Raw genomic sequence first — 26,833 nt, 5'->3', positions numbered from 1 at the left:
TACTTCCACATTACCATGAATGAACACTGGTTGTATCTGAAGCTTTCAGTTCAAGTTTCATACTCTTCCGTATAGTGGAGCTTCAGTGGTGCCATGATCCCATGGCCAAGTAAGCAGATAAGGCTTTGACATATATAGTGATATAATGTAGTTATATAGCTAAATAAATAAATAAATGTGTCACAATTTTGAGCCATTTTCCATTAATTTTCCATTTTGCTTTACACAATTTCTGGACCTCATACCTAACCCAGGCTACTCACTTGCACCCACATACCAAAAATGCAAGCTCCACCACTGACTGCTACATCAGGTTGTCTAATTTAAAATGATTAAAAAAAAAGCTATCTGAGACTAAAGCTGTTGCTTACTCTGAACTGTTAGCTTTCCAGTCATAGAAATGAACTATGCAGCAACAACAAAGGAATTATAAATATTTCAATAACTCTGAAATTGTCTCAAACATTATATTGTGCAATCATATAACAGTTTGTTGTTTCCCATGTCCTTTATTACCTAGGGTCAGCTGTCTTCACATATGGCTGGGGGATTTGATGACAAATCAGGAGCTCAGCATGCTATGATGCCTGGAGTTCGGGTTAGCAAAGCTTGTTCAGCCTTTTAATCAAAAGAACAATAATTCTATTCTTTATCTGACTCAAAATGAGATCCTAAACATTGATTACAGAGAAAAATATTCAAGGAATAGTACACCCACCAAAAATGATAATTATGTCATTATTTACTCATGTTGTTCCAAAATCGTGGGACTTTCTTTGAAAGTGGAACACAAAAGGAGATGTTGGGCAGAATGAGAGCCTCAGTCACAGTTCACTTTCATTGTTCGGAAAAAAAGATTTAATGACCGTGAATGGTGACTGAGGCTGTCAGTCCCTTACATTCTGCCTACATTCTGCCTCTTTGTGTTCCACAAAATAAGGAAAGTCATACAGGTTTGGATCATCATAATTTCATAATTTTTGGGTGAACTATCCCTTTAATAAGTACGTTGCATAATTTGGTCAAGTATCAAAGTTTTTTTTTTTTTTTTTATAGGGCGAGGCAGGAGCAAGGGGGCCACCTGGGCCTAATGGAGCACCAGTAAGTATATTACATATATAAATATAACGTGTACATATTAGACAAAATATTCAAATGTATATTTCTTCTAGCATTTACATATTTCAAATTCATACAATTTCCTTTAGGGGGTGCCAGGACCACAAGGACCTCCTGGTGACGTTGGAGATCCTGGGCCAATGGTGAGAAAACACAACTAACTGTCTCTGAACACTCCATATTTTACTGGAGCGTGTCTGCCCCAAGCTCTTTATTTCAAACCAAATATCAACCAGGATGAACACAAAAACTGGCAGTTTTTCACATACTGCAGGCACCTTTTTTTTGTACTCATTATAAAGGAAAACCACATCTGAGGCCATTTTCATTCTCAAAGAAATGAAATTGTTGTAGTGGTTGTACTCAAATGTACTCAAAACTTTTATTTTCTCACTGTTCATTGGTGTAATTTGCCAAGTTATCTTTTAGAAGTAGAAACTGTAACCTTTAGCAAACACTTCTCCTTGTTCACAAAACCAAAGAAAATGACATTTTTTGCATATTATTTGATATAGAAGAGCAGGGGTGGACTTGAACTAAAAAGTGGACCTGGACTTTCTGGCCCAGGGTGGCCCACCAAACCCGGCCCGCAACACACCACACCATAACACACCGGCTCATTGATTTCATTTTCCAGCTCAATTTCAAATTTTTGTGTTGAAAAAAATACATTTCTATTGATTGCTTGTCATGACAATGGGCCCCACAGTGCAAAAATTTAAATAGTTTTTTAAACATATAAAACCACTGTAAATAAGTGGATTTTTTTTAGAGAAAGCACTAAAAATGAGTACTTTATAGATCAGATAAATAACACGTCTGAAAACGTTTTTTCCAACATACAGATGTTAGGTTAAAATGTACATGAACATACAAGGGAAAGTGTGTATTTTAGGTGCTGTGACAAGTCAGCATTTCTTCAAAGTTTTTAAAGATCTTAATCACCTTTCAACTTTTTTCTAGAAGTGCAAATAAACTATTGTCTTCGTTAATATGAGGTTGTGGAAACAACAAGTATAATAATAATATATTGTATATGTACTGTATATACTGAATAGCTATACCAGATCATAAAATGTTGTTTAAAATAATTAGTAGAAGAAAGTGTCACACAGCAGGACGCTAATGACAATGCTTAAAATCTCATGTTAATTACTCACATAGCTATGTGTAAATGTTTATTTTAAAATATCAGTGAAAACAAATTTGGCCAGAATATGTACATATATAAAAATACAAATATAAATATATGTAAAAATAAATAAATAAAAATAAACATACCTCTTAAAATGTAGATCTTTGCATATATTTTGCAGATTAATTGCTCATATTTTCACTCTCTGTGAGTTTGTTGCATCTTTATATCTGCAGTGTTTTAATTCCTTCCCCAGATTATTCAATGACAAGCGCTGTTTCTGCTATCCTTTAAAGAAAGTAAGACCTCAAAGACTCAAATAGCCACAAAGTAATCTTTTTCATGGTTTATTTTCTGCATGTTTATCCACGATTTTCACGGGCGGCGAAAATTACCCATTATGCTTAGTGCGTACTCCCAACGCGGATGCTACAGACTTCCGGTTTGCACCTTATTCACATTGCCAAGCACTGAAATATTCACTAAGGACAGTCAGAAACAATAGAACACTCCCTGTTTACTTTACATAAATCCCTTTCTCACTAAATTTGTGTATGGACACTTTCGACGGCAATCGCTGAATAAATAAGCACACAATCACACACAGAGAATTCACATTTATGATGCGCTAGATTTCACTGGGTTTCTTGTTGCACTCACAATGTATGTTGATGATGATAGAAAGCACTTCAGTATGAAAATGGACAAATCTGGGAATCTGAATCCGACCGGACGCTTTTTAAGGAGGAATTATCCATCAGTGTTTATAAAAAAAAAAAATAGGCAAATGACGGAGAATTATGTTAATGCAACCTCTGCTTATTGCATCTGGTGCGACTCAAAGTTTCAGGCATTGACAGCTTTTGGGTGGGTTTATTGTTGTAACATTCATCTTCCAGTAATTTTTTAAGCCATCTGTAGTTGTTATAACATCCTTTAACAGCACATATTCCTCAAGAGCCTCCGATGATCTGCATCACCAGTAAGGTTTGTCTAGCTCTAGCGTACAATAACAACAACTAAGCAGAAGTACGGAGCATCCGAGAGGATGTAGCTCGCCGTAATAGCACCGCCCATGAAGAAGTCAGGAAAAAGGTGGATAGGGGTGAGCATTGTTCAGCAATCCGTGCTTCAGCTCCCAGAAATGCTTTGTGGTATGAATAAATTATGCAAAGGACTATGTACTGCTCATAGTTTTGCTGTTTGCAGATTTTATATATGCAGCTGTTATTGTGTTTGTTGTTACTTGCAGTTATTTGTCATTTATTGATTATTCAGAGCTCATCTTATAATCATAGGTATGTTGTTTTTGGTTGTCACCATTATTGTGATTTGTATGTCAAATAATGAGATCCACTACGGAGTTGAGGCATTCATATGGATATGTGCTCTGATGTGTTAGTGATTTCAAAATAAAAGCCATTACATTATTTCAAAATAAAAGCTGATGTATTGACTTGTCTTGTAGAGTTCATAAAATGTTCTCTTTGTCATGAGGTCTGTGCGGGTATGTTGGAGCCCAGGGCGGCTGCCAATATCGCCTGTAAGACAGGCCAATACTTGCGCAGTAGCGGGGCGGCCCAAATTACCCAGCGGCCCACCGAGAAAACACCGGTGCTCCCTAAGGCCAGGCCACCCCTGTAGGAGAGAACGGGTCTTGTTGTCACATTTTCTGTATAGGCACATATCTTAGGGTGTGTTCACACTTATAGTTCAGTTCTCTTGGTTCTCTTGGTCTGGACCAAAAAAGAAAATGATACATTTAGTCCTGGTTCGCTTAGCAACTGGCATTTTTAACACCGAACCTAAAGATTCCAAACAAAAGGCATAGGGATAAGGTCACAACCTGATTGGACAGCTTTTATGATGTATATTTTGCAACGGAACTTGCCGAACATCCAAAACAATGCTGGCTACTGGGCTAAATGCGCTCGTTGGATTTATGTGTATATATGGTGGTATTTTTACCAGCTGAGAACAAACGAAGAGCTAATAAAACGTGTAAAGGAGTCAAAACAGCGCCAGGAATTCCTCCGTTACACACACAAACAAAGATATGCTGCAAGGATGGCTGACGGTGGTTCCGATGCCTGTACCGAACTGTAATGGGCAATCATAGCTCCAATGATGAGAAGAACCAGGTATGCTTGAGGTCAGTATTAAAGGCAAATTACTTCCTGTTATTGGTCCGTTTAGACGTCTTTGGTCCATGTTGCATTCATATATCAATCAAACCGCATCAGAGTTCATTTGGAAGCAGACCAAGACCCACTATTCAGGGGGACCACTTGTTTGGTGCACATCAAGGTTCGGATGGCAGCGTTCACACTTGTTCAAATGAAACGCACTAACAGAGCAATCGCACCAGAGTTCATTTTAATTTAACCAAACCTGCCAAGTGTGAACACACCCTTAAAATCTTGGCTACACAAAAGCTATTGAACATTTCCACTGTTTTTAACATCATTTTGACATTGTAAAAGTTTCAAAACATTTAACTTACCAGAGATGTTTTTTTTGTTTTTTTTAAAGGGTTTTTTACACCCAACAGCTATTTCAAAATATATTTATTTTGGAAATTCAATTTGGAGGGTAGAATTCACAAAAATGAATTCTATCCTCCAAAGCCATGACTTGGTATGAGGGAATGAGAATGATTAAAAGCTGAATTACCCTCATCAATACTGTAAATTGGGCCTAAATAAATTGGGTCTAAAATAAATCCAAGGCATAGAAATGATTCCGGTGGGAATTTGTTGTTTTGTAACTGAAAGATCACCTCATCTGAATAATGCATCATTGTTTTTTTGTTTTGTTCATCTTTTGGTGATTACTGTTCTGCTTTGTGTAGGGTGGCTCTGGCCCAAGGGGACCAGAGGGTCCTCCAGGAAAGCCTGGTGAAGATGTGAGTACACACTCCTTTATAGTCTCCATTCATCATGGATATTCCCTTAGCCACACACACACACACACACACACACACACACACACACACACACACACACACACACACACACACAATATGGGGAAATTCAATAGAATTTAAAATAGAGTTGGTTTGTTGTCATAGGGAGAAGCAGGGACTGCAGGAAGTGCAGGAGAAATGGGATTTCCTGGATCACAGGTAATAATTGATATTTTCTTCTTTGACAGCTTTATAATTGAATGCTGATTGCATTTCTAAATTCGGAATAACTTTTGTGTTCAGGGAGCAAGAGGGTTTCCAGGGACGCCGGGCCCCCCAGGCTTAAAGGGCCACAGAGTGAGTAAATGAATAATCAAATCTAAGCAAATTTGTGGCATTGACCATGTTAACTCCTTTGTACAAAAGGTCAGATTTTCTTGCTTCCATTGAAGCACACAAGATGCTCTTTGGAACATTCTCAAACCATGCTGGGATAACATGGATCAGCAGGTTTTGCACAAATTTGTGCAGTCCATTTTAACTCGAGTGCATCCTGTCATTAAAGCAAAGGGGGTCAACCCAAATAGTTAGAAATTCATGTACATCTTTTTACACAAACTGTTATGATGATAATATAATTTTCTATGAAAATGTTTGTATTAAATTAGAAAGATTTGAATATAGCACTAAAATCATCTGAATATGTTGCTCTTTTTATATCATCTCCCTCTCTTGTCAAGTGTAAGAGATTCATTCTCAGAAGATCTTTACAATGTGCTGTGTCCCTCTTATTGAAGTTGCTTGAATTTTCAAAGCATCTTGGATTTTGAATTACTTACAAATAAACAGAGCAAAAAAGAAATGTCCTCTCACTTTCAGCTGCTTCTATTTTCAGCAAACTTAACATGTGTAAATATTTGTATGAATATAAAAAGATTCAACAACTAAGACATAATCTGAACAGGTTTCACAGACATGTGTCTAACAGAAATGGAATAATGTGTCCCTGAACAAAGGGGGAGTCAAAATCAAAAGTAACAGTCAGTATCTGGTGTGGCCACCAGCTGCATTAAGTACTGCAGTGCATCTCCTCCTCATGGACTGCACCAGATTTGCCAGTTCTTGCTGTGAGAAGTTACCCCACTCTTCCATCAAGGCACTTGCAAGTTCCAGGACATTTCTGGAGGGAATGGCCTTAGCCCTCACCCTCCGATCTAACAGGTCCTAGACGTGCTCAATGGGATTGAGATCCGCGCTCTTCGCTGGCCATGGCAGAACACTGACATTTCTGTCTTACAGGAAATCATGCACAGAATGAGCAGTATGGTTGGTGGCATTGTCATGCTGGAGGGTCATGTCAGGATGAGTCTGCAGGAAGGGTACCACATGAGGGAGGAGGATGTCTTCCCTGTAACGCACAGCGTTGAGATTGCCTGCAATGACAACAAGCTCAGTCCAATGATGCTGTGACACACCGTCCCAGACCATGACGGACCCTCCACCTCCAAATCGATCCCGCTCCAGAGTACAGGCCTTGGTGTAATGCTCATTCCTTTGATGATAATCGCGAGTCCGACCATCACCCCTGGTGACACAAAACCGTGACTCGTCAGTGAAGGTGGGTTTGTGCCCATAGATGACGTTGTTGCCAGTGATGTCTGGTAAGGACCTGGCTCACAAAAGGCCTACAAGCCCTCAGTCCAGCCTCTCTCAGCCTATTGCAGACAGTCTGAGCACTCTGCCATCTTGTACCTGTCCCGCAGGTGTGATTTTCGGATGTACCGATACTGTGCAGGTGTTGTTACACGTGGTCTGCCACTGTGAGGACGATCAGCTGTCCTTCCTGTCTCCCTGTAGCGCTGTCATAGGCGTCTCACAGTATGGACATTGCAATTTATTGCCCTGGCCACATTGCTGTCCTCATGCCTCCATGCAGCATGCCTAAGGCACGTTCACACAGATGAGCAGGGACCCTGGGCATCTTTCTATTGGTGTTTTTCAGAGTCAGTAGAAAGGTCTCTTTAGTGTTCTAAGTTTTTATAACTGTGACTTTAATTGCCAACTGTCTGTAAGCTGTTAGTGTCTTAACGACCATTCCACAGGTGCATGTTCATTAATTGTTTATGGTTCATTGAACAAGCATGGAAAACATTGTTTAACATTGTTGCTGAGTTTATACATCAGTTTTATATTATTAAACAAAAAGATTACCAGTGCAAAATGTTATTCCTATTGCATTGCCATCATTTCTTTTGAGCTTTGATTTGAAGTCTACCAAAATAACCATCACATCCTTTCATAATTTAGGGACATCAAGGTCCAGCTGGTCTTAAAGGAGAGCATGGAGCTGTGGGATCAAAGGTTCTTTTTGTTTTATAAAATTTTGACTAAAAGTCACTTAAATAACTTGTTAAAAAACTTAACTTTAGACTTAAGATCTTAGCCATTAGTATGGACAAAGCCTTAAGAGAGCAAAACTGTACTTAAGAACTTAAAATATGTTTATCCATTTATTATAACAAAAAGAGATTTAATTAAACATGAAATTAATTATTCTTATTACAGTATCTTCATAGATACATTATTTGCTTTTATACTTTATTCTAGGGTGAATCTGGTGGATCTGGTGCAATGGGTGCCCCTGGCCCTATGGTAAGTATACAATACAAAGGTATTAAAATTGAAAAATTAACTTTACAATATAAGTGAAAGTAGTAAATTAAAGTAGAGATTTGTAAGGCTAAGAACACTGAGCAAAATTAATACTGCTAAATGCAGGGTCCAAGGGGAATGCCAGGAGAAAGGGGACGCCCAGGTCCGAGTGGGACACCGGTGAGTACAAAAACAGTACAGTTATAGCATTGCTCTTGTTATTGCAATTGTTATTTTTACTATGATTACTTATCTTTTTTCTCTTGTATTTCAGGGTACACGTGGTGCTCAAGGAAATGTTGGTAAACCAGGTCCAATGGTAAGACATTGTTAGTTAACAAAAGGATAACAACATGTGGATTACCAAACAAAATTCAAATCTTATGATACTGACATTTAAACTTTTAATTGTTTTTAGGGTCCTTTGGGAATCAGTGGTCCCCCAGGGTATCCTGGAACTCCAGGTATGAAGGTGAGTACTAAAAACAAATGTATGTATGTGTTTTATACTGTATATTAAAGTTCACCAAAAAATTACAATTTAGTCATCATTTACTCACCCGTATGCTGTTCCAAAATTATATGACTTTCTGTCCTCCGTGCAACACAAAAGGAGATGTTAGGCAGAATGTTAGCCTCAGTCACCATTCACTTTCACTATATGTAATGAAGATACAATGAAAATGAATGGTGGCTAATGTTGTCATTCTACCTAACTTCTTCTATTATGCCCCATGGAAGAAAGAAAGTCATAGGGGTTTGGAGAAACATGTTGGTGAGTTATGACAGAATTTTCATTTTTGGGTGAAGTGTCCTTTAAAGTAAATAGTTACCAGTCATACCCTTATATAGTTTCATATCATAATTGAGCTGAACTTCAAACCTGGTGATTTCCATGTTGATTGTTGATATTATATTTATACTTGGTTTGCAGGGTCAACCAGGACCCACAGGTGTGAGGGGTCCAGAGGGACAACAGGGACAAAGAGGAGAGACTGGACATCAAGGCATACCTGGACCAACTGGCAATACAGTATGTTTGAATCTCACTTTGTATATCAATGATTCAGCATTTATGACCATGCAATGAAGTCAATTCGTTGTTTGATGCAAACTGAACATAATTTCAAACTTTGCAGGGGACTATGGGAACTGATGGTGGTCCTGGTTCCAAAGGCTCAGTGGTATGTAAAAGGCAATTTGCATAAAACATTTTCATTGGATTACACATGCAGTAAAAATCATAAGCAATTAACAATATATTATTTTCTCTAGGGAAATGCAGGTCCTCAGGGCCCTATAGGTCTGCTTGGCCCACCTGGCCCACCAGGACCTCAGGGAAGCACTGGACAACCTGGGATCAAAGGTCAAGGGGTAATACCTTCTTAGTGGAATTTTGGCTCTCATGTTATTAGATAAGGACTTATGGATTGAAGATTGTGTAATGATTGGGTGAAATACTGATTGATACTTTAATATTCAGTACCGGGTGGAGTTTATGAGTGATGATAAAATTATTGTTCGTAGAACACAAGTGCAACGTAAGCGGTAAAGTCATAAGTTAATTTGTTGCTGATATGGTATTTCCAACTTTTTATTTGATTAAAAGTTTGACTTGTGTTAGTGAAAGAGATACATAGAGACATAACAGATGTGTTAAGTTCATATATTGTAAAATATCATAATGTAAAATATGCTTGTTCATTTATTTTATTTGTGCCTTAAAATGTTTATCTGAAAATGTTCTTGTCCAATATATCATAGGGATTAAAGGTGCTTTAAGCGATTTTAGTGTTCTGAAGCTTTCACATGGCTGAGCCCCCTCCTCCCAAAACCCCACTCTCCAGAGATAATTTTGAGACCAAAACAAAGCAAAAGAGCAGCATTGTTTGTTCCTGTGGCTGTCAAATTCAACAGTGGCTCAATAGCACCCTCAACTGACAAACATTATGAATCATAGCCTCATTGATCCGCTTTAAATAGGACACATGAGAACGAGCAAAATGATTGACAAGTGAAAAGCGTCAATGTCTACGGAATTTGTTTGCTGTTTATAAAGTCTACAGCTGTCACAGAGACTGGTGAGATATCTCAGGACACTTATTTCATTAATATCTTTAAGGGAGTAGAACATTTTTTGCATACTTTTCCATGAAAAAAATCACTTACAGCACCTTTAAATAACCATTAAAAACAGGATCTGCAAAACACAACTGACCACCAGCCATCTGGTTTGTTTTGTTGTTTTGTTCAGGGAGATGTAGGTGTTCCTGGATTTAAAGGAGAGGCTGGACCTAAAGGAGAACCTGTAAGTATTGACTGAATAAGGCTTATTCATCTTAGTTGGGTTTACAGGGATAAGGGGAAAGGTATAGTTCACCTAAAAATGAAAATTGTTTCATCATTTTCAACATTTGCAGGATGACAGCCTGAAAGAGGAAGTATGCAATTTTTGCAACACTAGCATCACCAAATTGAATTGCAAAATAGTCATTTTCAAACAGGTTTTCCTCCCTGTATGCCATTGGTCAGAAAAACAGATAGTCCAGCCCCAAACTCAAGCCATTTGTTGAGCTAATGTTGCTGTGTCAGACTGGTTGGGATGCTCATGAAAAACAAACCAATGTTTTGAAAGCACCTCAGAGCCATAGCGTTTACAGTTTTCATGGGAATTAACCTACAATTTGCTTACTTATAATTGTTGTTGCATATTAAAGGTATAGTTCACCCAAAAATGAACATTCTCTCATGATTTACTCACCTTCCTGACATCACAGATGTGTATGACTCGTCTGCAGAACACAAATTATGATTTTTAGAAGAATATTTCAGCTCTGTAGGTCCATACAATGCAAGTGAATGGGTGCCACAATTTTGAAGCTCCAAAATCCACATAAAGGGAGCTTAAAAGTAATCCATATGACTCCAGTGGTTAAATCCATGTGTTCAGACATGGAAAAAAATAAATAAATAAATAAAATAAAAAATTCTGTTGCACTTTATTCTGTTTTGAATACTATTATGATGCTAGTGATACTTTGTAATACAGCACTTTTCATACCACTGTCTCCTAAGATGATTCCCTTATGTTTTCCTCTCTTGTAAGTCGCTTTGGATAAAAGCGTCTGCCAAATGAATACATGTAAATGTAAATGTAAATATTAGAGGTGTGGGTGAGAAATAGATCAATATGCACAAAGAATGTGAATCACCAAAAAAGAAGGAGAAAGTGAAGTGAAAAGAACTTAACATATCACTTCAGAACATTTAACTTCAGAAAAGATGGATTTAACCACCAGAGTCGTCTGGAGTACTTTTATGTTGCTCTTATGTGGATTTTGGAGCTTCAAAATTTTGGCACCCATTCACTTGCATTTTATGGACCTACAAAGCTAAGATATTCTAAAAATATTCTTGTTTTCAGCAGATGGAAGAAAGTCATACACATCTGGGATTACACGAAGGTGAGTAAATGACGAGAGAATTTTCATTTTTGGGTGAACTATTCCTTTAAGCTGGTATAAGAGAAAGTGTAATGTGGAAGTGAAAGTGTAATGAAATCCAAATTACATACATTACCTTCTTGTGTAATGCATCTCTTTGTTGTAGGGCCCACCAGGATCACAGGGAGTAATTGGACCTCAGGGAGAGGAGGGAAAACGTGGACCCAGAGGAGACCCCGGCTCTGTTGGCCCACCTGGACCTGTTGGTGAGAGAGTAAGTTGAGTTTTCTTTCCATTATCTTTGCAACATCAGAGAGAAATGTATGTAATTGCAAAAAATGCCTACATTATTCATGGGTTGTGTTGTCTAATTTAGGGGGCTCCTGGAAACCGTGGCTTCCCAGGTCAAGATGGCTTACAGGGTCCAAAGGTAGTATGAGAGTTAATCTAAATGCAAAGTGTTAATTAGTAGAATAATTAAATGATGGTAAGCATGAATTTGCCAAGTAGGACATGTTCCTGCATCAACATTTCTTGTTGGTTATGAAACACCTTTCCTATCAACCAATCATATTTTATGGTTAGGTCAAAGTCCCTTTAAGACAAGGCAGGAGACTCTGTGGCCATATACGTAACGCCTCCTGGAAGTTAGTTTGTAGTCTTGCAAATACAGCTCTGATCTGCTTTAATGAAGAAAAACTAAAATCTCCAAAACTGCTGGTCAAAATAACATTTATAAGTTTAATATATATAAAATATGACAACAGTGGTATCAGAAATTGTACCTCAATAGCTGAAAAAGAAGAAGAAAAAAAATTAATAATATATACTGTATATATATATATATATATATATTTATATATACAGACACACAAGGTGACACACACAGGTTTAAATGGCAATTAAAGGTTAATTTCCCATGCCTGTGGCTTTTAAAATTGCAGTTAGTGTCTGTGTATAAATAGTCAATGAGTTTGTTAGCGCTCACGTGGATGCACTGAGCAGGCTAGATACTGAGCCATGGGGAGCAGAAAAGAAATATCAAAAGACCTGCGTAACAAGGTAATGGAACTTTATAAAGATGGAAAAGGATATAAAAAGATATCCAAAGACTTGAAAATGCCAGTCAGTACTGTTCAATCACTTATTAAGAAGTGGAAAATTCAGGGATCTCTTGATACCAAGCCAATGTCAGGTAGACAAAGAAAGATTTCAGCCACAACTGCCAGAAGAATTGTTCAGGATACAAAGAAAAACCCACAGGTAACCTCAGGAGAAATACAGGCTGCTCTGGAAAAAGACGGTGTGGTTGTTTCAAGGAGCACAATACGACGATACTTGAACAAAAATGAGCTGCATGGTCGAGTTGCCAGAAAGAAGCCTTTACTGCGCCAATGCCACAAAAAAAGCCCGGTTACAATATGCCCAACAACACCTTGACATGCCTCACAGCTTCTGGCACACTGTAATTTGGAGTGACGAGACCAAAATAGAGTTTTATGGTCACAACCATAAGCGCTATGTTTGGAGAGGTGTCAACAAGGCCTATAGTGAAAAGAATACCATCCCAAATGTGAAGTATGGTGGTGGCTCACTGATGTTTTGGGGGTGTGTGAGCTCTAAAGGCACGGGGAATCTTGTGAAAATTGATGGCAAGATGACCGCAGCATGTTATCAGAAAATACTGGCAGACAATTTGCATTCTTCTGCACGAAAGCTGCGCATGGGACGCTCTTGGACTTTCCAGCATGACAATGACCCTAAGCACAAGGCCAAGTTGACCCTCCAGTGGTTACAGCAGAAAAAGTTGAAGGTTCTGGAGTGGCCATCACAGTCTCCTGACCTTAATATCATCGAGCCACTCTGGGGAGATCCCAAACATGCGGTTCATGCAAGACAGCCAAAGACTTTGCATGACCTGGAGGCATTTTGCCAAGATGAATGGGCAGCTGTACCACCTGCAAGAATTTGGGGCCTCATAGACAACTATTACAAAAGACTGCACGCTGTCATTGATGCTAAAAGGGGCAATACACAGTATGAAGAACTAAGGGTATGCAGACTTTTGGTCATTTCATTTTTTTCTTTGTTGCCATGTTTTGTTTTATGATTGTGCAATTTTGTTATAACCTACAGTTGAATATGAATCCCATAAGAAATAAAAGAAATGTGTTTTGCCTGCTCACTCATGTTTTCTTTAAAAATGGTACATATATTACCAATTATCCAAGGGTATGCAAACTTTTGAGCAGAACTGTATATATATATATATATATTATTTATTTATTTATTTATTTATTTTCAGGCTGGCCCAGCTAATGTGCATATACATTGTCCAGTAAACAGACAGGTGTCACCTTTCAAAAAAGGTGATTGGTTCTTTTAACTGTACGGAAGGACTTCCATTTCTAAAGCTGCCATGTGTAGCGTTACAATCCTTATAATTGCTCAGCTAAGGTTTAGCATTAAGCTTTAGGATGAGGTTGGGTCTCGAATAACATTCTTATCAGACTGTGTTTTTCCTCTGGTTTTAGGTGTAGTCCATGGTTACATTTAGAGCTATTTTAGTGTAACTGGAATGTTGTTCCAGAACAAGCAAAAGATGTTAATCCACAAACATGTCCTACTCAGCAAAATTATAGTAACTGGCAGTGGTAGCTGGTGGAAAATTTTCTAGATAGGGCTGTACCACATACAACAATTTCAGAAACCATCCCAGTAGGATTTAATGCAAAACAGTGAAAGTTAAAGAAAAAGTTTATTAAAAACATTTAAAGGGATAGTTCACCCAAAAATTACAGTTCTGTCATCATTCACTCACCCTCATGTTGTTCCAAACCTGTATGAATTTATCTCTTCTGTGGAACACAAAAGAAGATATTTTGAAGAATGTTGGTAACCAAACAACACTGGTGCTCATTGACAAAAAACAAAACAAAAAAACATTGAGACATTTCTCAAAATATCTTCTTTTGTGTTTTGCAGAAGAAAGAAAGTCATGCAGGTTTGGAACAACATTAAGGTGAGTGAATGATGACAGAATTGTCATTTTTGGGTGAACTGTCCCTTTAAGAGAAGGAACTATTCAAAATAGTAAACAATCTTGTAAATGTCAACTGACCTCTTACACATGGAATTATTTGAGATTTATTTAAAAATGTCAACTATACACAAAAACAACACACTGGGGCTCAACATGAACAAATGTACATTACCAGTCAAAGTTTGAGTACATCTGATTGACACCTGGTTATTCATTAAACAGCTTTGAGGAATTAATTTACCGGTCTCAATTAAATGGTGATGCCTCCATGACCAAGTTAAACAAATGAGACTGAGGACAACTATGTACAAGAAAACTCAATGTGGTAAAAAAACCTGCATGTTTTCCTGACAGCTTATTTGTACAGGAATTTTGCTCTTTGATCCTTCTGAGTGGCAAACTTCTCAATGACTTTCTTATTGAATTCAGGAATGTCCCTGACAAGTTTCTTCTCCATGGAAAGCATAGCCAGAGCATTAAGGCGATCCTGTGTCATGGTGTTTCTCAGGAAGGTCTTGATCCTCTTCAAAGTAGAGAAGCACCTCTCTGATTCTGCTGTTGTCATGGGTGTGGTGATAAGGATCTTGAGAAGACTGACAGTCTCTGAGAAAGTAATCTGAAGGCTGTTCTCCATGTAAAACTGGTACAGATGTACTGCACCACTGCTAGCCTTGAACTCACTGTTCTCATAGATGAGGGACAGTTCTGTTTTGTGCATGGCCTTGTTCAGCATAAAGTACGCCTCTACTGTTGTTTCAAGTGCTGTATCAGTGAACTTCACACTGTGTTATGGGAACAACTCTCCATACAACAGTGTTGCGCTGATGAGGTTCTGGGTGAAGGAGAACTGCTCCTTGGCATGCATCTGGATGGTATCACATACCTGTAAAATGTACATCATCAGCTTAAATTTACAATAAAGCTATTTTGATGAAAGCGATTATGACTGAACACGTGCCTATGTCCAAGTCAATTATATGATTACTAAGGTTTTAACACCAGTATTCTTAATTGCACTTTACAGTATATATACTTCTCCTGATCTTTAACTTGCTATTGGTTTCCCCAACCAAACAAGTTCTACAGGGGCATGTCAATAAATAAACCACCTATTTTCTGTTACATGTGAGGATGCCTTATACACTGAATTCATGACAAAAAATCATCATGCTGCTTGTGACTGCTCTGTCATAAACCTGGAATCTACGGAGTGAACAAAAATATGAATACAAATTTAAATTGCAGACAGCCTGCTGCATCATTTGACCAAAGTCAGCTGTGGTAATATGCCATCCTGTGTCTGTTTTATTTTTTTTATTTTTTACCACTGTAGCCAGCCTCTATTGTTCTCCTGGTCCCAGCATCCTCCGTCGCTTTATGGGCTGGTGCTGCTGGTCACATGCACTGTCCCTACACAGAGAGAGAATGGAGGTCCTGGTCCAAAAAATAAAGTTAATAAATAAAAAATAAGGTGATGTTCTCTATGACAATCATTCACATTGATTGCAAGGCACATTTAGGCTTTTACAGACTGCTGGAAGTGAGCAACTCATCTTTCTATCAACAACAGTTTTATCAGCCAATAGTAAATATAGTTATTTACCTGATCGTTAGCATGCTGTCTGTGAACCTCTGGACAAGTGCTTTAATGCAGACAGGGTCGATGATCCTTTTCTGCAGCTGGTTGAACAGCATGTCTACATTTGGCATGATCTTGTGGAACAATGCCAGGAAAAAACAGAAAGCCTCGTCTTCAAGCATCTTCACAAAGCCCCTAGCCTCTCTGACAGTTGCGGATCAAAGTTCCCAGAGTCTCTGATGATCTGGAAACACTTTAGGAGGTCATCTTGTGCGAGCTGCGTAGCGATGTTAACTCTTCCCAATATGGCTATCTTGACAGAATTATCCATGTGTGCCCTGGTCGCGCACTAAAATCGTGTTTCCTCACTTTCTCAGACAGGTGCTTCATATCTCTCACTCCCGTAACTGTCCATGCTGGACCTGTCTCCGTTGTTTTAAAAAGCAAGTATGGAAAGCAAAATTGTGCATTAGCATAAGCACTCCCACATAGCCAGGCCTTTCTGGTGTACCAGCTACGAGAGAAGCCTCACATGTATGGCTTCTCTTTTTTGCTAGCCTGCTGTCTGATTGCGAGGTCAGGTTGATCTGGGCCCAGCTCTTTCACCTCTAATTTTTCCACCAAAGTTCTCCTCTCAAACAGACTTTGGAAGAGAGATTTTTCGGAGTTAGGGTTGGGTCTGGAAGCAGTGATAATTGCGCTCGCCATTGTCATGTAGTTAAAATGGCGCCCCTACAGACTAGTCCTGACTTTAGCAGTGGCTCTTTTTGGGCAATAAAATAATCGGCATTTTCGGATTAGATGTGAGGACGCTGATTGGCAAAATTTTATGTCCTACCTTGAATATGTTCATATCTTGAATCAGCAATTGGCTAAATTGCTACATATACCTGTCTCCTGTGGGCGATCCTCTCTATCACCCCAGAGCTGAACTTGAGACAGGCGGACAGGCAGAGGGGGGACATGTAGGGAAAGCATATATTTTGCACAGATGATTTTCTATCATATTATATCAATTTATATAATTTATTATTATTATTATTATTTTGTGTGTGTGTGGCTCGGGGGCGGCAGCCTAGCGCCCTAGCGTCCTCTACTGGCCGGCCACCACTGATAACCGTAAATAATTTCCTTTTGTTCATATTAATCTAAGGGTGCACAAGGTGACCGTGGAATCACAGGTACTCTTGGCCCGAAAGGCTCTACTGGAGATCCAGGGAGAACAGGTGAACCAGGTCTACCAGGCGCAAGGGTAAAGGAAAATGATTTTTGATTATCCCTTGAATCTTTATCATAGTGCTTCACTTTGCTTCCTCCTTTAAATACCTCTCTAAGCAATTTTCTTTTGTTTTCTCAGGGTTTGACAGGTACACCTGGAGTTCAGGGTGCTGAAGGAAAGCCAGGACCACTGGTACAATTTGTTTTTGATGTTTTTCTGTCGTTCCAGTCAATAGTAAAGACAATGTAAGTCATTTTAGTATTCACCTTCTACAGGGTGCTCCAGGTGAGGATGGGCGCCCAGGGCCTGCGGGTTCAACTGGAACAAGAGGTCCAGCAGGACCAATGGGTTTAATAGGTCCAAAGGGTTTTAATGTGAGTAGGATGCATACTGTATATTTATATAGTTTTTTTTTAGTTTATAAGTTTATAACCTGCATACTCATAAACAATTTTAACACCACTTAAGGGAGACCCAGGAAAGGCAGGTGAGCAGGGATCTGCAGGAGTTCCTGGGCAGAGGGTGAGTAACAGCATTTGAACATTTCATATTGCTCCTAGTAATTAGTGGTGCTTGCCAATATTTTGTGTAAGTAGTCAAATTTGGTACATAACTTGTCCTACACTGTTTGTTTTATGGACATTAATGGTACCTCAAACCATGCAACTTATTGAGGAGTGGTGTTTTATTATTTTTCTAAGCAATCAGACAGGATTTTCTACTGCCGGACAAACAAAAACCCCAAAAAACAAAAAGAAATCGATAGACGTAGATTGAAAGTGGGACCCAAGCCATTTCTAAAAACAAGAGCATTCTAGCATTCACATAACAATATCCTAGAAACCACATAGCAACATGCTAAAAAACACTCTTAGATCATTGCAAACACATAGTAATGCACCTACCCAGGCAACCACCCACAACACCCTAACATTGTGGCGGCAATGTCAAAATGTAATTCTAAATTAAATTTAACTGTACCCTTCAACCTTGGCCTTCTTTGTAGGGCCCATCTGGGAAAGATGGAGAAGTAGGCCCAGCTGGTCCACCAGGTCCACCTGTAAGTGTGCTACTTTGTCTCTTTAGCTCTGAAACATTTGTTAATATTGAACTTTTGTGTTGAACTGCTATTTGTTCATACTGCACCCAAATCTGTGCAGAGCTGTCTGCTCTGTCATTTTATATCTGGTATATCTACATGAATGACTGAATAAACGTTACACTTATATAACGCTTTTCTGACACTACACTCAAAGCACTTCACATAGCAACCAGGGGACTCTCCTCAACCACCACCAGTGTGCAGCATCCACATAGATGATGCAATGGCAGCCATAGTGCACCAGTACGCTCACCACACACCAGCTGTTGGTGGAGAGGAGAGAGTAGAGAGATACAGCCAATTAATGGATGGGGATTATTAGGTGGCCATGATTGAGAATGGCCAATGGGGGTAATTTGGCCAGGACACCGGGGAATTTAAAAATTTTGCTTTTCAGTCCTGGAAAAATGATGGAAATTAATAAAATCTAAAAAGTCTAAATGGTCTAAATGTTCCATTAGTAAGTCAATCTCAAAATAATCTATATCAAGTAAGCACAAGCACCTGGAAAGGTCATGGAAAAGTCATGAAAATTAATTGGTCAAAAAGGGTGGGAACTGATAAGTGTCAGAGACATTTAGAGAGTATTTACACATTCATGCATATGTTATGTCCGAATCCATTTACTCACCAACCAGTACATAGAAAATGTCACATGGGAGCAAAAAATAATTAGTTTAGACAGCTGTAGACACTACTACGCTTTGTGTATTACATTACACTCATTTCGCATCCAAAATGACAAAAACATTTTTTAATTAAAATCGAATCTGTCCGTTTAGACTGAAACACATTGATTTGAATCAGATTTCAAGACACATATTATGCCTGTGTGTTTTGTACGGGGTTTGTAAAAAAATAAATAAATAGTCTTTCAGTTTTATTTATTTATTTTGCTATTTAGACTACAAACAACTACACAAATCTGAGTCGGATACATAAAAAAATTTGATTTTTTGATGTCCTTCTGCACGAAGCCTAAGTACAAGTAGAGCACAAGTTATCAAGGGATTTATTTCTTGATTTTCAGGGTTCAGCGGGTGAGAGAGGTGAACAGGGTCCTCCTGGAATGCACGGTTTCCAGGTGCTTTATTAATAACTATTTAATCATTGAAAATTCTCTTTACTGTGATTTGGCTCTGTTGTAATATCAGTCCTCTTTCTTGTTTTTCAGGGATTGCCAGGACCAGCAGGTGCTCCTGGAGAGGGAGGGAAAGCTGGTGATCAGGTACGATCATTTGACGTTCACTGACAACTTTGTGACTTCAACAAACATCAATCCACATACAGTATTCCTTGAAAAATATTTGAGACAGGTAACAAATGTTCTCCTGATGCCAGAAAATGCTAATCAGGAATTTCTCATTGTTTAGGGTATACCTGGTGAGGGTGGCCCAGTAGGCCAAATTGGACCACGGGTGAGATCCATTTTTTTTTTTCTCTAAATCACTAATGTAAAATGTTGTTCTCAAAATGTGTCTCTAATGGTCAGTCAACTCATTTAACAGGGTGAACGTGGAATTCCGGGAGAGAGAGGAGAGCTTGGCCCTCCTGGTCTGCCTGGAGCTAAAGGTATTCCTGGAGCACCTGGTTCTGATGGCCCAAAGGTAGAACTGAAAAGTTGTTTAAGTGTTTATCATTAGTACTTTGATATAGGAATAATGTGCAATCCATTTAAATTAGTTCATAATAAGCACTTTGGTTTTAGGTGTTAAAGGAATATTCTGTGTTCAATACAAATTAATCTTTGTAGACAGCATCTGTGATATGTCCCTCAGTTTGTAAAAACAAGCAAGAATCTTGTTGTTTACAGTAATGCATGTAAAATGGAATTCTAAGGCATTGCATCGGGATAAGCATTAGACTATACACTGTTTCAAAAGTACTCAAACAAGACTTAAAGGTATAGTTCACCCAAAAATTATATCATTATTTACTCTCCATAACGCCATCTCATACTCTTATGACTTTCTTTTTTTCTATGGAACACAAATGAAGATATTTGCATAGATGTATGATGTTTTGATCCATACCGTACAAGTCCATGGGGTCCAAAGCGCAAGGATACCAGAAACAATATTCACCTACAGGAAGTAAACTATAACTAGAATTTCATCTGCCTTGGAACAGTAGTCCTACTGTTAAAGGGATGATTTAGACTAGGTCAAATCACACATTGCTATATGGAAGCATTAAAGCTGAAGTACTTTATATAATTTCTGCGACACTAGCGCCACTGAACGGAAATAAACAATGTTCTCAAAACAGCTTTCCGAATATGCCCCCTGTCTGCTGTTGTTTGAACCATCAGATAGTCCCGCCCCCAACGCCATTGGTTGAATAACGTTGTTGGGATGGGTCGCTCTAAACAGTAATTTTATAGTGCCACAGAGAAAAAGCGTTTACAGTTTTGAGAAAATGAACCTCTGAATGACTTGTAGTTGTCTCTGCACATTAAGCTGGGATAGAAGGATGTATTTTAACACTAAAAAGTTACATACTTCAGTTTTAATATGAAGTGCATAAAGGGTCTGTTCAGACCGAACGTGTTCTGTTCACACCGACGCAGTACAACAAATACTGTAGAACAGAACACGTGTCATGAGATGTGTTTTTAGTGAGTTCTTTTTAACCTGACACAGCATCTAAACAATGCTGCGCTCCTGAGCGAGATGCTGAAATAACAGCAAGAAGAGGCACAACAGTCAAAGAAGTTTACAAAGAAATAACTATTGAAAAACAGTGCGGACGGATGCAAAATTGTGTTTGTGTGAACAGCCTAAAACGTCTTGGTTATATTGAAACGTTGTGTCAATGTAATGACACTAGGGGTCGTGCTTGGGAGCCCCAAACACCGCTGATATTTGAGAAAAGGCCAATGAGAATTGGCAGGTGGAATTTGCATGCCACTCCCCCGGACATACGGGTATAAAAGGAGCCGGCTTGCAACCACTCATTCAGGTTTATGCTAAGGAGCTGAGACAGAGTCCCGGCCATTTCAGCAGGTAGTTCAGTGTTGTGGCAAGAGGGACACAATGTCTCCTTCCCTTCATCAGGGAACAGAGGTTACAACAGTAACCAAGATGTTCCCTATCGATCACTCTCTCAACATTGTGTCGATGTAGTGACTCTAGGGTTCCCTATACAAAACGCCACAACCAGCTGAACTGTGTTACATGGATCGGCGGTGCAGGACCAGGCAGGCCACTGCTTCCCTAGTAGCAAGTGCACTCGGCCTCCACGTAACCTTCCCAATGCCCGACGATCGTCGCATGGTCCCTCGTACCCCAAGGGGGGGGGGGGACGACAATACGTACTTACAAATGGGAACAGGCCGTGCCTTTTTCTCTTCTTTTTCTCCCACAAAAATGAAAAATCATTCAGCTGGGGCTAGATGTATTCACATCGGGGAAGGTGTTCTTTTCTCCACGGGCAAAAGACACCACGGAGTCCACATCCTGCCCGAAGGGGAGGTTAACATGTGGAGAATATGTCACATGGACTTACCAACCGGAAGTACCACATGTGGAAAGAAGCCCCCGCGGTAGGTCCTACCCGGAAGGGAGGAACTCTACAAATGCGGCGACTGGTGGCAGGGCAGGCTCTGCCCAAAAGAAGACACGATTTTGCCATCAGGGAAACCGTACCGTGGAAAATACGTCACATGGGATTACCCACAGGCAACCAACTAACATACTAACACAAGCACTGGGCCTGGCATCAAATTTCTCCACCAAATTCGCCTGCTACAGGGTTGAGGAGGAAAGACATCCAGGGTTCACCATACCCGGGAACTCACGTGGGGGCAAAAAAGCACACATTTTCCCCTCAGGGAGGGAAAAAGCACTGTGTGCAAGCGGTACACCCGGCCAGCTGCCCGCATACTTACCAGTTCGTACCTGCCAACACACGGGATGAAACAGGCTCAACCCAGAGATTATAAAATCTTGCAAAGGTATTGGGTGTCGCCCAGCCTGCTGCTTTACAGATGTCTGCTAGAGAGGCGCCATTTGCCAAGGCCCAGGAGGATGCCACACTCCTAGTGGAGTGTGCTCGTACTCCCAGGGAGGACGGAGAGCCCTGGGCCTGGTATGCCAAAGCAATGGGCATGATCCAGTGGGCAATCCTCTGTTTGGAGACAGCCTTCCCCTTCCGCTGTCCCCCAAAACAGACAAAGAGCTGCTCGGAGCATCTAAAGCTCTCCATGCGGTCCAAGTAGATATGCAAAGTGCGCACCGGACACAGCTATGACAAGGCTGGGTCTGCCTCCTCCTGGGGCAGCGCTTGCAGGCTCACCACCTGGTCCCTAAAAGGGGTAGTGGGAACCTTGGGCACATAGCCCGGCCGGGATCTCAGGATCACGTGAGAGTATGCTGGATCGAACTCTAGGCACGTATTGCAGACAGAGAACGCCTGCAGGTCCCCAACCCTCTTGATGGAAGTGAGCGCAGTCAGGAGGGCTGTCTTCAATGAGAGGACCTTTAGCTTGACTGACTCCAGAGGCTCAAATGGGGCTCTCCATATGCCCAGCAGGACCACAGAGATATCCCACGAGGGAATGAGGCACGGCCTAGGAGGATTCAACCTCCTAGCACCTCCAAGGAACCTGATGATCAGGTCGTGCTTCCCCAAGGACTTACCGTCCACCGCATCATGGTGTGCCACTATAGCGGCCACATACACCTTCAAGGTGGAGGGGGACAGCTTCCCCTTCAACCTCTCCTGCAGGAAGGAAAGCACCGAACCGACTGTGAATCTCAGGGGGTCTTCACCTCATGAAGAACACCAATATGCGTCCCATCCAGGGGCCAGACATGGAGATTCCAGAGGTCTGGGCGCGGGTGCCAAATTTTGCCCCGTCCCTGAGAAAGGAGGTCCTTCCTCAGGGAAACTCGCCAAGGAGGGACTGTTGCGAGGAGCGTGAGCTCCGAGAACCAAGTCTGGGTGGGCCAGTACAGTGCTACCAACATGACCTGTTCTTCATCCTCCCTGACCTTGCACAAAGTCTGTGCAAGCAGGCTCACTGGGGGAAACACATACTTGCACAGACCCTGGGCCAGCTGTGTGCCAGCGCGTCTGTGCCAAGGGGGGCCTTGGCGAGGGAGTGCCACAGCAGGCAGTGGGAGGACTCCCGGGAAGCAAACAGGTGTACCTGTGCTTCGCCGAATCGATTCCAAATCAGCTGAACCACCTGGGGGTGGATTCTCCACTCTCCCCTGAGCATCACTTGCCGCGACAGCACGTCCGCTGTGCGGTTCAGTTCGCCCGGGATGTGAGTGGCCCGCAACGAATTCAGTCGCTGCTAACTCCAAAGGAGGAAATGTCGCAAGTTGCAAAATGTCGCGATTTGCGACATGCGATGTGAGTGTAAACTGCCTTGGCAGTTTATGTACCCCATGTTGTCCATCTGGACCAACACATGCTTGCCCTGGATCAGCAACTGAAGCCTACACAGAGCCAGCAATACCACCAGCAACTCGAGGCAGTTGATATGCCAACGCAGTTCTCGTTGCAAATGGCACCCCAGCCTAACTTGGAGGTGTCTGTCATGACAATGACACACCTGGACACTTGTTCTAAGGGAACCCCTGCCTGCAGAAATGCAAGGTCCATCCAAGGGCTGAACGTGCGGCGATAGATCGGCGTGATGGCCACGCGATGTGTACCGCGGCACCATGCCCATCTCGGGACTTGAATCTGAAGCGGTCTCATATGCATCAACCCGAGCAGCGTAAACGCTGCCGAGGACGCCATATGCCCCAGGAGTTTCTGAAATTGTGTCAGTGGAACCGCTGCTCTTCCCCTGAATGACTTCAGGCAGTTCAGCACCAACTGAGCATGCTCGTTCGTGAGGCATGCTATCATAGCGACCGAGTCCAACTCCATTCCGAGAAAAGAGATGCTCTGCACCAGGGAGAGCTTGCTCTTTTCCCAGTTGACCTGAAGCCACAATCGGCTGAGATGTCTGAGCACCAGGTTCCTGTGTGCACACAATACATTTCGAGAGTGAGCTAGAATCAGCCAGTCGTCGAGATAATTGAGGATGCGGAGGCCCACTTCCCTTAGTGGAGCAAGGGTTGCCTCTGCGACTTTCGTAAAGAAACGAGGCGACAGGGACAGACCGAAGGGGAGGGCCTTGTACTGATATGTCCAGCCCTCGAAAGCAAACCAAAGAAACAGTCTGTGTCGAGGCAAAACTGAAACATGAATGTATGCGTCATTCAGGTCTACCGCCGTGAACCAATCTTGATGCCGGATGCAAGACAGAATGCGCTTCTGTGTCAGCATCTTGAACAAGAGACTGCAGGGCCTGATTCAGCGCTCACAGGTTCAAGATTGGCCGCAACCCACTGCCTTTCTTTGGCACGATGAAGTAGGGGCTGTAGAACCCCTTCTTTTTCTCGACTGGAGGGACAGGCTCTATCGCGTCCTTCTCTAGAAGGACTGCGATTTCTGCATGCAGGACAGCAGCATCCACACCTCCTACCGAGGTGAAACGGACGCCATTAAACCTGGGCAGGCGCCTGGCGAACTGAATCGCGTAGCCGAGTCAGATCGTCCTGGCCAGCCAGCGCGACGGGTTGGAGAGCGCTAGCCACGCCTCCAAACTCCGAGCAAGGGGCACCATGGGGACAATCGTGTTTGACGTACCTGCAGATGAGGCCTCGCGGCGGGGCGGAGCAGGAACTGCCACATCGAGGAGCCTCGCATCCCGAACCCTAGGCTGTGCTAAGAGAAATGCTAGAGCACTTACCTTGCTCCGCATACCCACCATAGGACCGGTCAGCATCGGGGGAGGAGGCTGAGCATCCTCGTGGCTTGTCACAACCGTGGCTTGAGGGTAGTGAGAGCGGAGGAACTCAGAGGCCGGGTCCGGGCAGTAAAGGGTGCCTGCAACGACTTTGTGAGTTCCGCATGCACCTCCTGGAAGAACGGAACTGTGGCGGGGCATGGCTGTGAGCGGCGCTCTGAGCCCAGGAACCAGTCATCAATCCGCGAGGGCTCAGGGCAGGGTGGAGGGTTCCACTCGAGCCTGACGCTCGCAGCAGCCCGGGCAAGCATGGCCGTCAGCTCCGTGTCAGCCTCAGACTGGGCACACCCGAAGGAGGGAACTCAGCTGAGTCCTCCGCATCCAACCGTACCAGCCCACTCTCCGATGCTGTGATCGAGAGCTCATCCTGCTCCCGAGCCCCGAATGAGACATTAAACTCACCCTGGGGCAAGCCGCCTGCCTCATCCCAGAACTCGACAGGGTCAAACGAGCGTATGGGGAATGGGAGGTCCGTGGGGGTTCACCCGGCAGAACCGCTCCCATTGGGGTCCCCAAATCGCCCCCAGCACTAACTGTCGCGGTCTTGTGCCCTTAGGCATAAGGACAGAGGTGGGAAGCGGCTGGAGTGGCTTTTCCTCTGAAGAAGGAAAGCCACGACCGCAACGTTGCCATGGTCATGCTCACGCAGTGAGAGCATGAACCATCCACGAACGCTGTCTCAGCGTGGCTACAGTCCATACACGTGAGGCAGCGATCAAGGCCGTCAGTGGTGGAGAGATAGCGACCGCATCCAGGAACTACACACAAACGGAAAGGCATCTTTAAAAAGACACTTTCCATAAGTGCTCTTTTAGAGGAAATACTCTTTCAATATACTCTTTTAGTGTAGCTGCCGAAGCGCCCAGGGGTGTTCTCTGCAATTATCCGTGCAAGAGGGGGAGAACACGCTGCAATGCGCTGTATATCCAACAGCGTACAACACTTTGTTTCACCAGAGGTGAATGGAATGGCAGTGGAGTTCATCGTCACTGCTCGGCTCCGAAGAACAAATCTGAATGAGTGGTTGCAAGCCGGCTCCTTTTATTCCCGTATGTCCAGGGGAGTGGCATGCAAATTCCACTCGCCAATTCTCATTGGCCTTTTCTCAAATATCAGAGGTGTTTGGGGCTCCCAAGTGCGACCCCTAGTGTCACTACATCGACACAACGTCAAGTGAGTTACAGATAGGGAATAAGCAGCTTCAAAATGTGTTCTAAACCCTCCAGAATGCATTTCCCCATAGACTTCCATTGTAAGTTCATTACTGTATACAAAATTTGTGCTTGTTTTTACAAAATGAAGATAAAGGATTTGAAATTATTTGCAGTGATAATCAACAGCATGCCAAATATGATCTTAACTTGTACTCAGGACAGAGAACATTCCTTTAATGACTACTGTATTTTGTCTGAAATAATAAGCCACTTAATCAGGTAATCTACAGTATGCAATCCATAGGATTTCTTAGTAACAATTTTAAAACTTTAATTGAACATTCTTCTAAATGATCCATAGGGCAGCCCTGGGCCTCCGGGTACATTGGGTGATCCAGGCCCTCCTGGTCTGCAGGGAATGCCAGGTGAAAGAGGGATCTCTGGTCCACCTGGTCCAAAAGGAGAGAGAGTGAGTAGTAAAGCTGTTTGATTCACAGTATATACTGTACAAGGATACTTCTGTTATTATCATCTGACATTAAATGAATCTTTTACACACATTTAGGGAGCTCTTGGTGAGAAAGGATCAGAAGGCACTCCAGGAAGTGATGGTGCAAGGGTAAATATATCCATATCATTACAGTTTTACACAAATCTATTGTAAATCTATC

General features: G+C 41.8%; 1 protein-coding gene across 2 annotated transcripts in view; it reads left to right on the top strand.

The window, feature by feature from the left end:
- LOC127447904 (collagen alpha-2(V) chain-like) overlaps nt 1–26,833 on the top strand; it is a 71,434-nt gene that overhangs the window by 35,820 nt on the left and 8,781 nt on the right. For both annotated transcript variants that reach the window (XM_051710080.1, XM_051710081.1), the window contains 28 exons: nt 521–598; nt 1,057–1,101; nt 1,209–1,262; nt 5,106–5,159; nt 5,325–5,378; nt 5,463–5,516; nt 7,467–7,520; nt 7,767–7,811; nt 7,938–7,991; nt 8,086–8,130; nt 8,230–8,283; nt 8,746–8,844; nt 8,951–8,995; nt 9,087–9,185; nt 10,066–10,119; nt 11,421–11,528; nt 11,631–11,684; nt 17,030–17,128; nt 17,234–17,287; nt 17,371–17,469; nt 17,564–17,617; nt 18,102–18,155; nt 19,228–19,281; nt 19,372–19,425; nt 19,571–19,615; nt 19,706–19,804; nt 26,524–26,631; nt 26,728–26,781. In XM_051710080.1, coding sequence (XP_051566040.1) covers nt 521–598; nt 1,057–1,101; nt 1,209–1,262; nt 5,106–5,159; nt 5,325–5,378; nt 5,463–5,516; nt 7,467–7,520; nt 7,767–7,811; nt 7,938–7,991; nt 8,086–8,130; nt 8,230–8,283; nt 8,746–8,844; nt 8,951–8,995; nt 9,087–9,185; nt 10,066–10,119; nt 11,421–11,528; nt 11,631–11,684; nt 17,030–17,128; nt 17,234–17,287; nt 17,371–17,469; nt 17,564–17,617; nt 18,102–18,155; nt 19,228–19,281; nt 19,372–19,425; nt 19,571–19,615; nt 19,706–19,804; nt 26,524–26,631; nt 26,728–26,781 — 1,824 coding nt within the window. The remainder of the gene's footprint in view (nt 1–520; nt 599–1,056; nt 1,102–1,208; nt 1,263–5,105; nt 5,160–5,324; nt 5,379–5,462; nt 5,517–7,466; nt 7,521–7,766; nt 7,812–7,937; nt 7,992–8,085; nt 8,131–8,229; nt 8,284–8,745; nt 8,845–8,950; nt 8,996–9,086; nt 9,186–10,065; nt 10,120–11,420; nt 11,529–11,630; nt 11,685–17,029; nt 17,129–17,233; nt 17,288–17,370; nt 17,470–17,563; nt 17,618–18,101; nt 18,156–19,227; nt 19,282–19,371; nt 19,426–19,570; nt 19,616–19,705; nt 19,805–26,523; nt 26,632–26,727; nt 26,782–26,833) is intronic.

This window comes from Myxocyprinus asiaticus, chromosome 11, assembly GCF_019703515.2.
Source record: "Myxocyprinus asiaticus isolate MX2 ecotype Aquarium Trade chromosome 11, UBuf_Myxa_2, whole genome shotgun sequence".
Classification (NCBI taxonomy): Eukaryota; Metazoa; Chordata; class Actinopteri; order Cypriniformes; family Catostomidae; genus Myxocyprinus; species Myxocyprinus asiaticus.
Note: the sequence above shows the minus strand (reverse complement) of the source record. Positions and strands in the feature narration are given on the sequence as shown.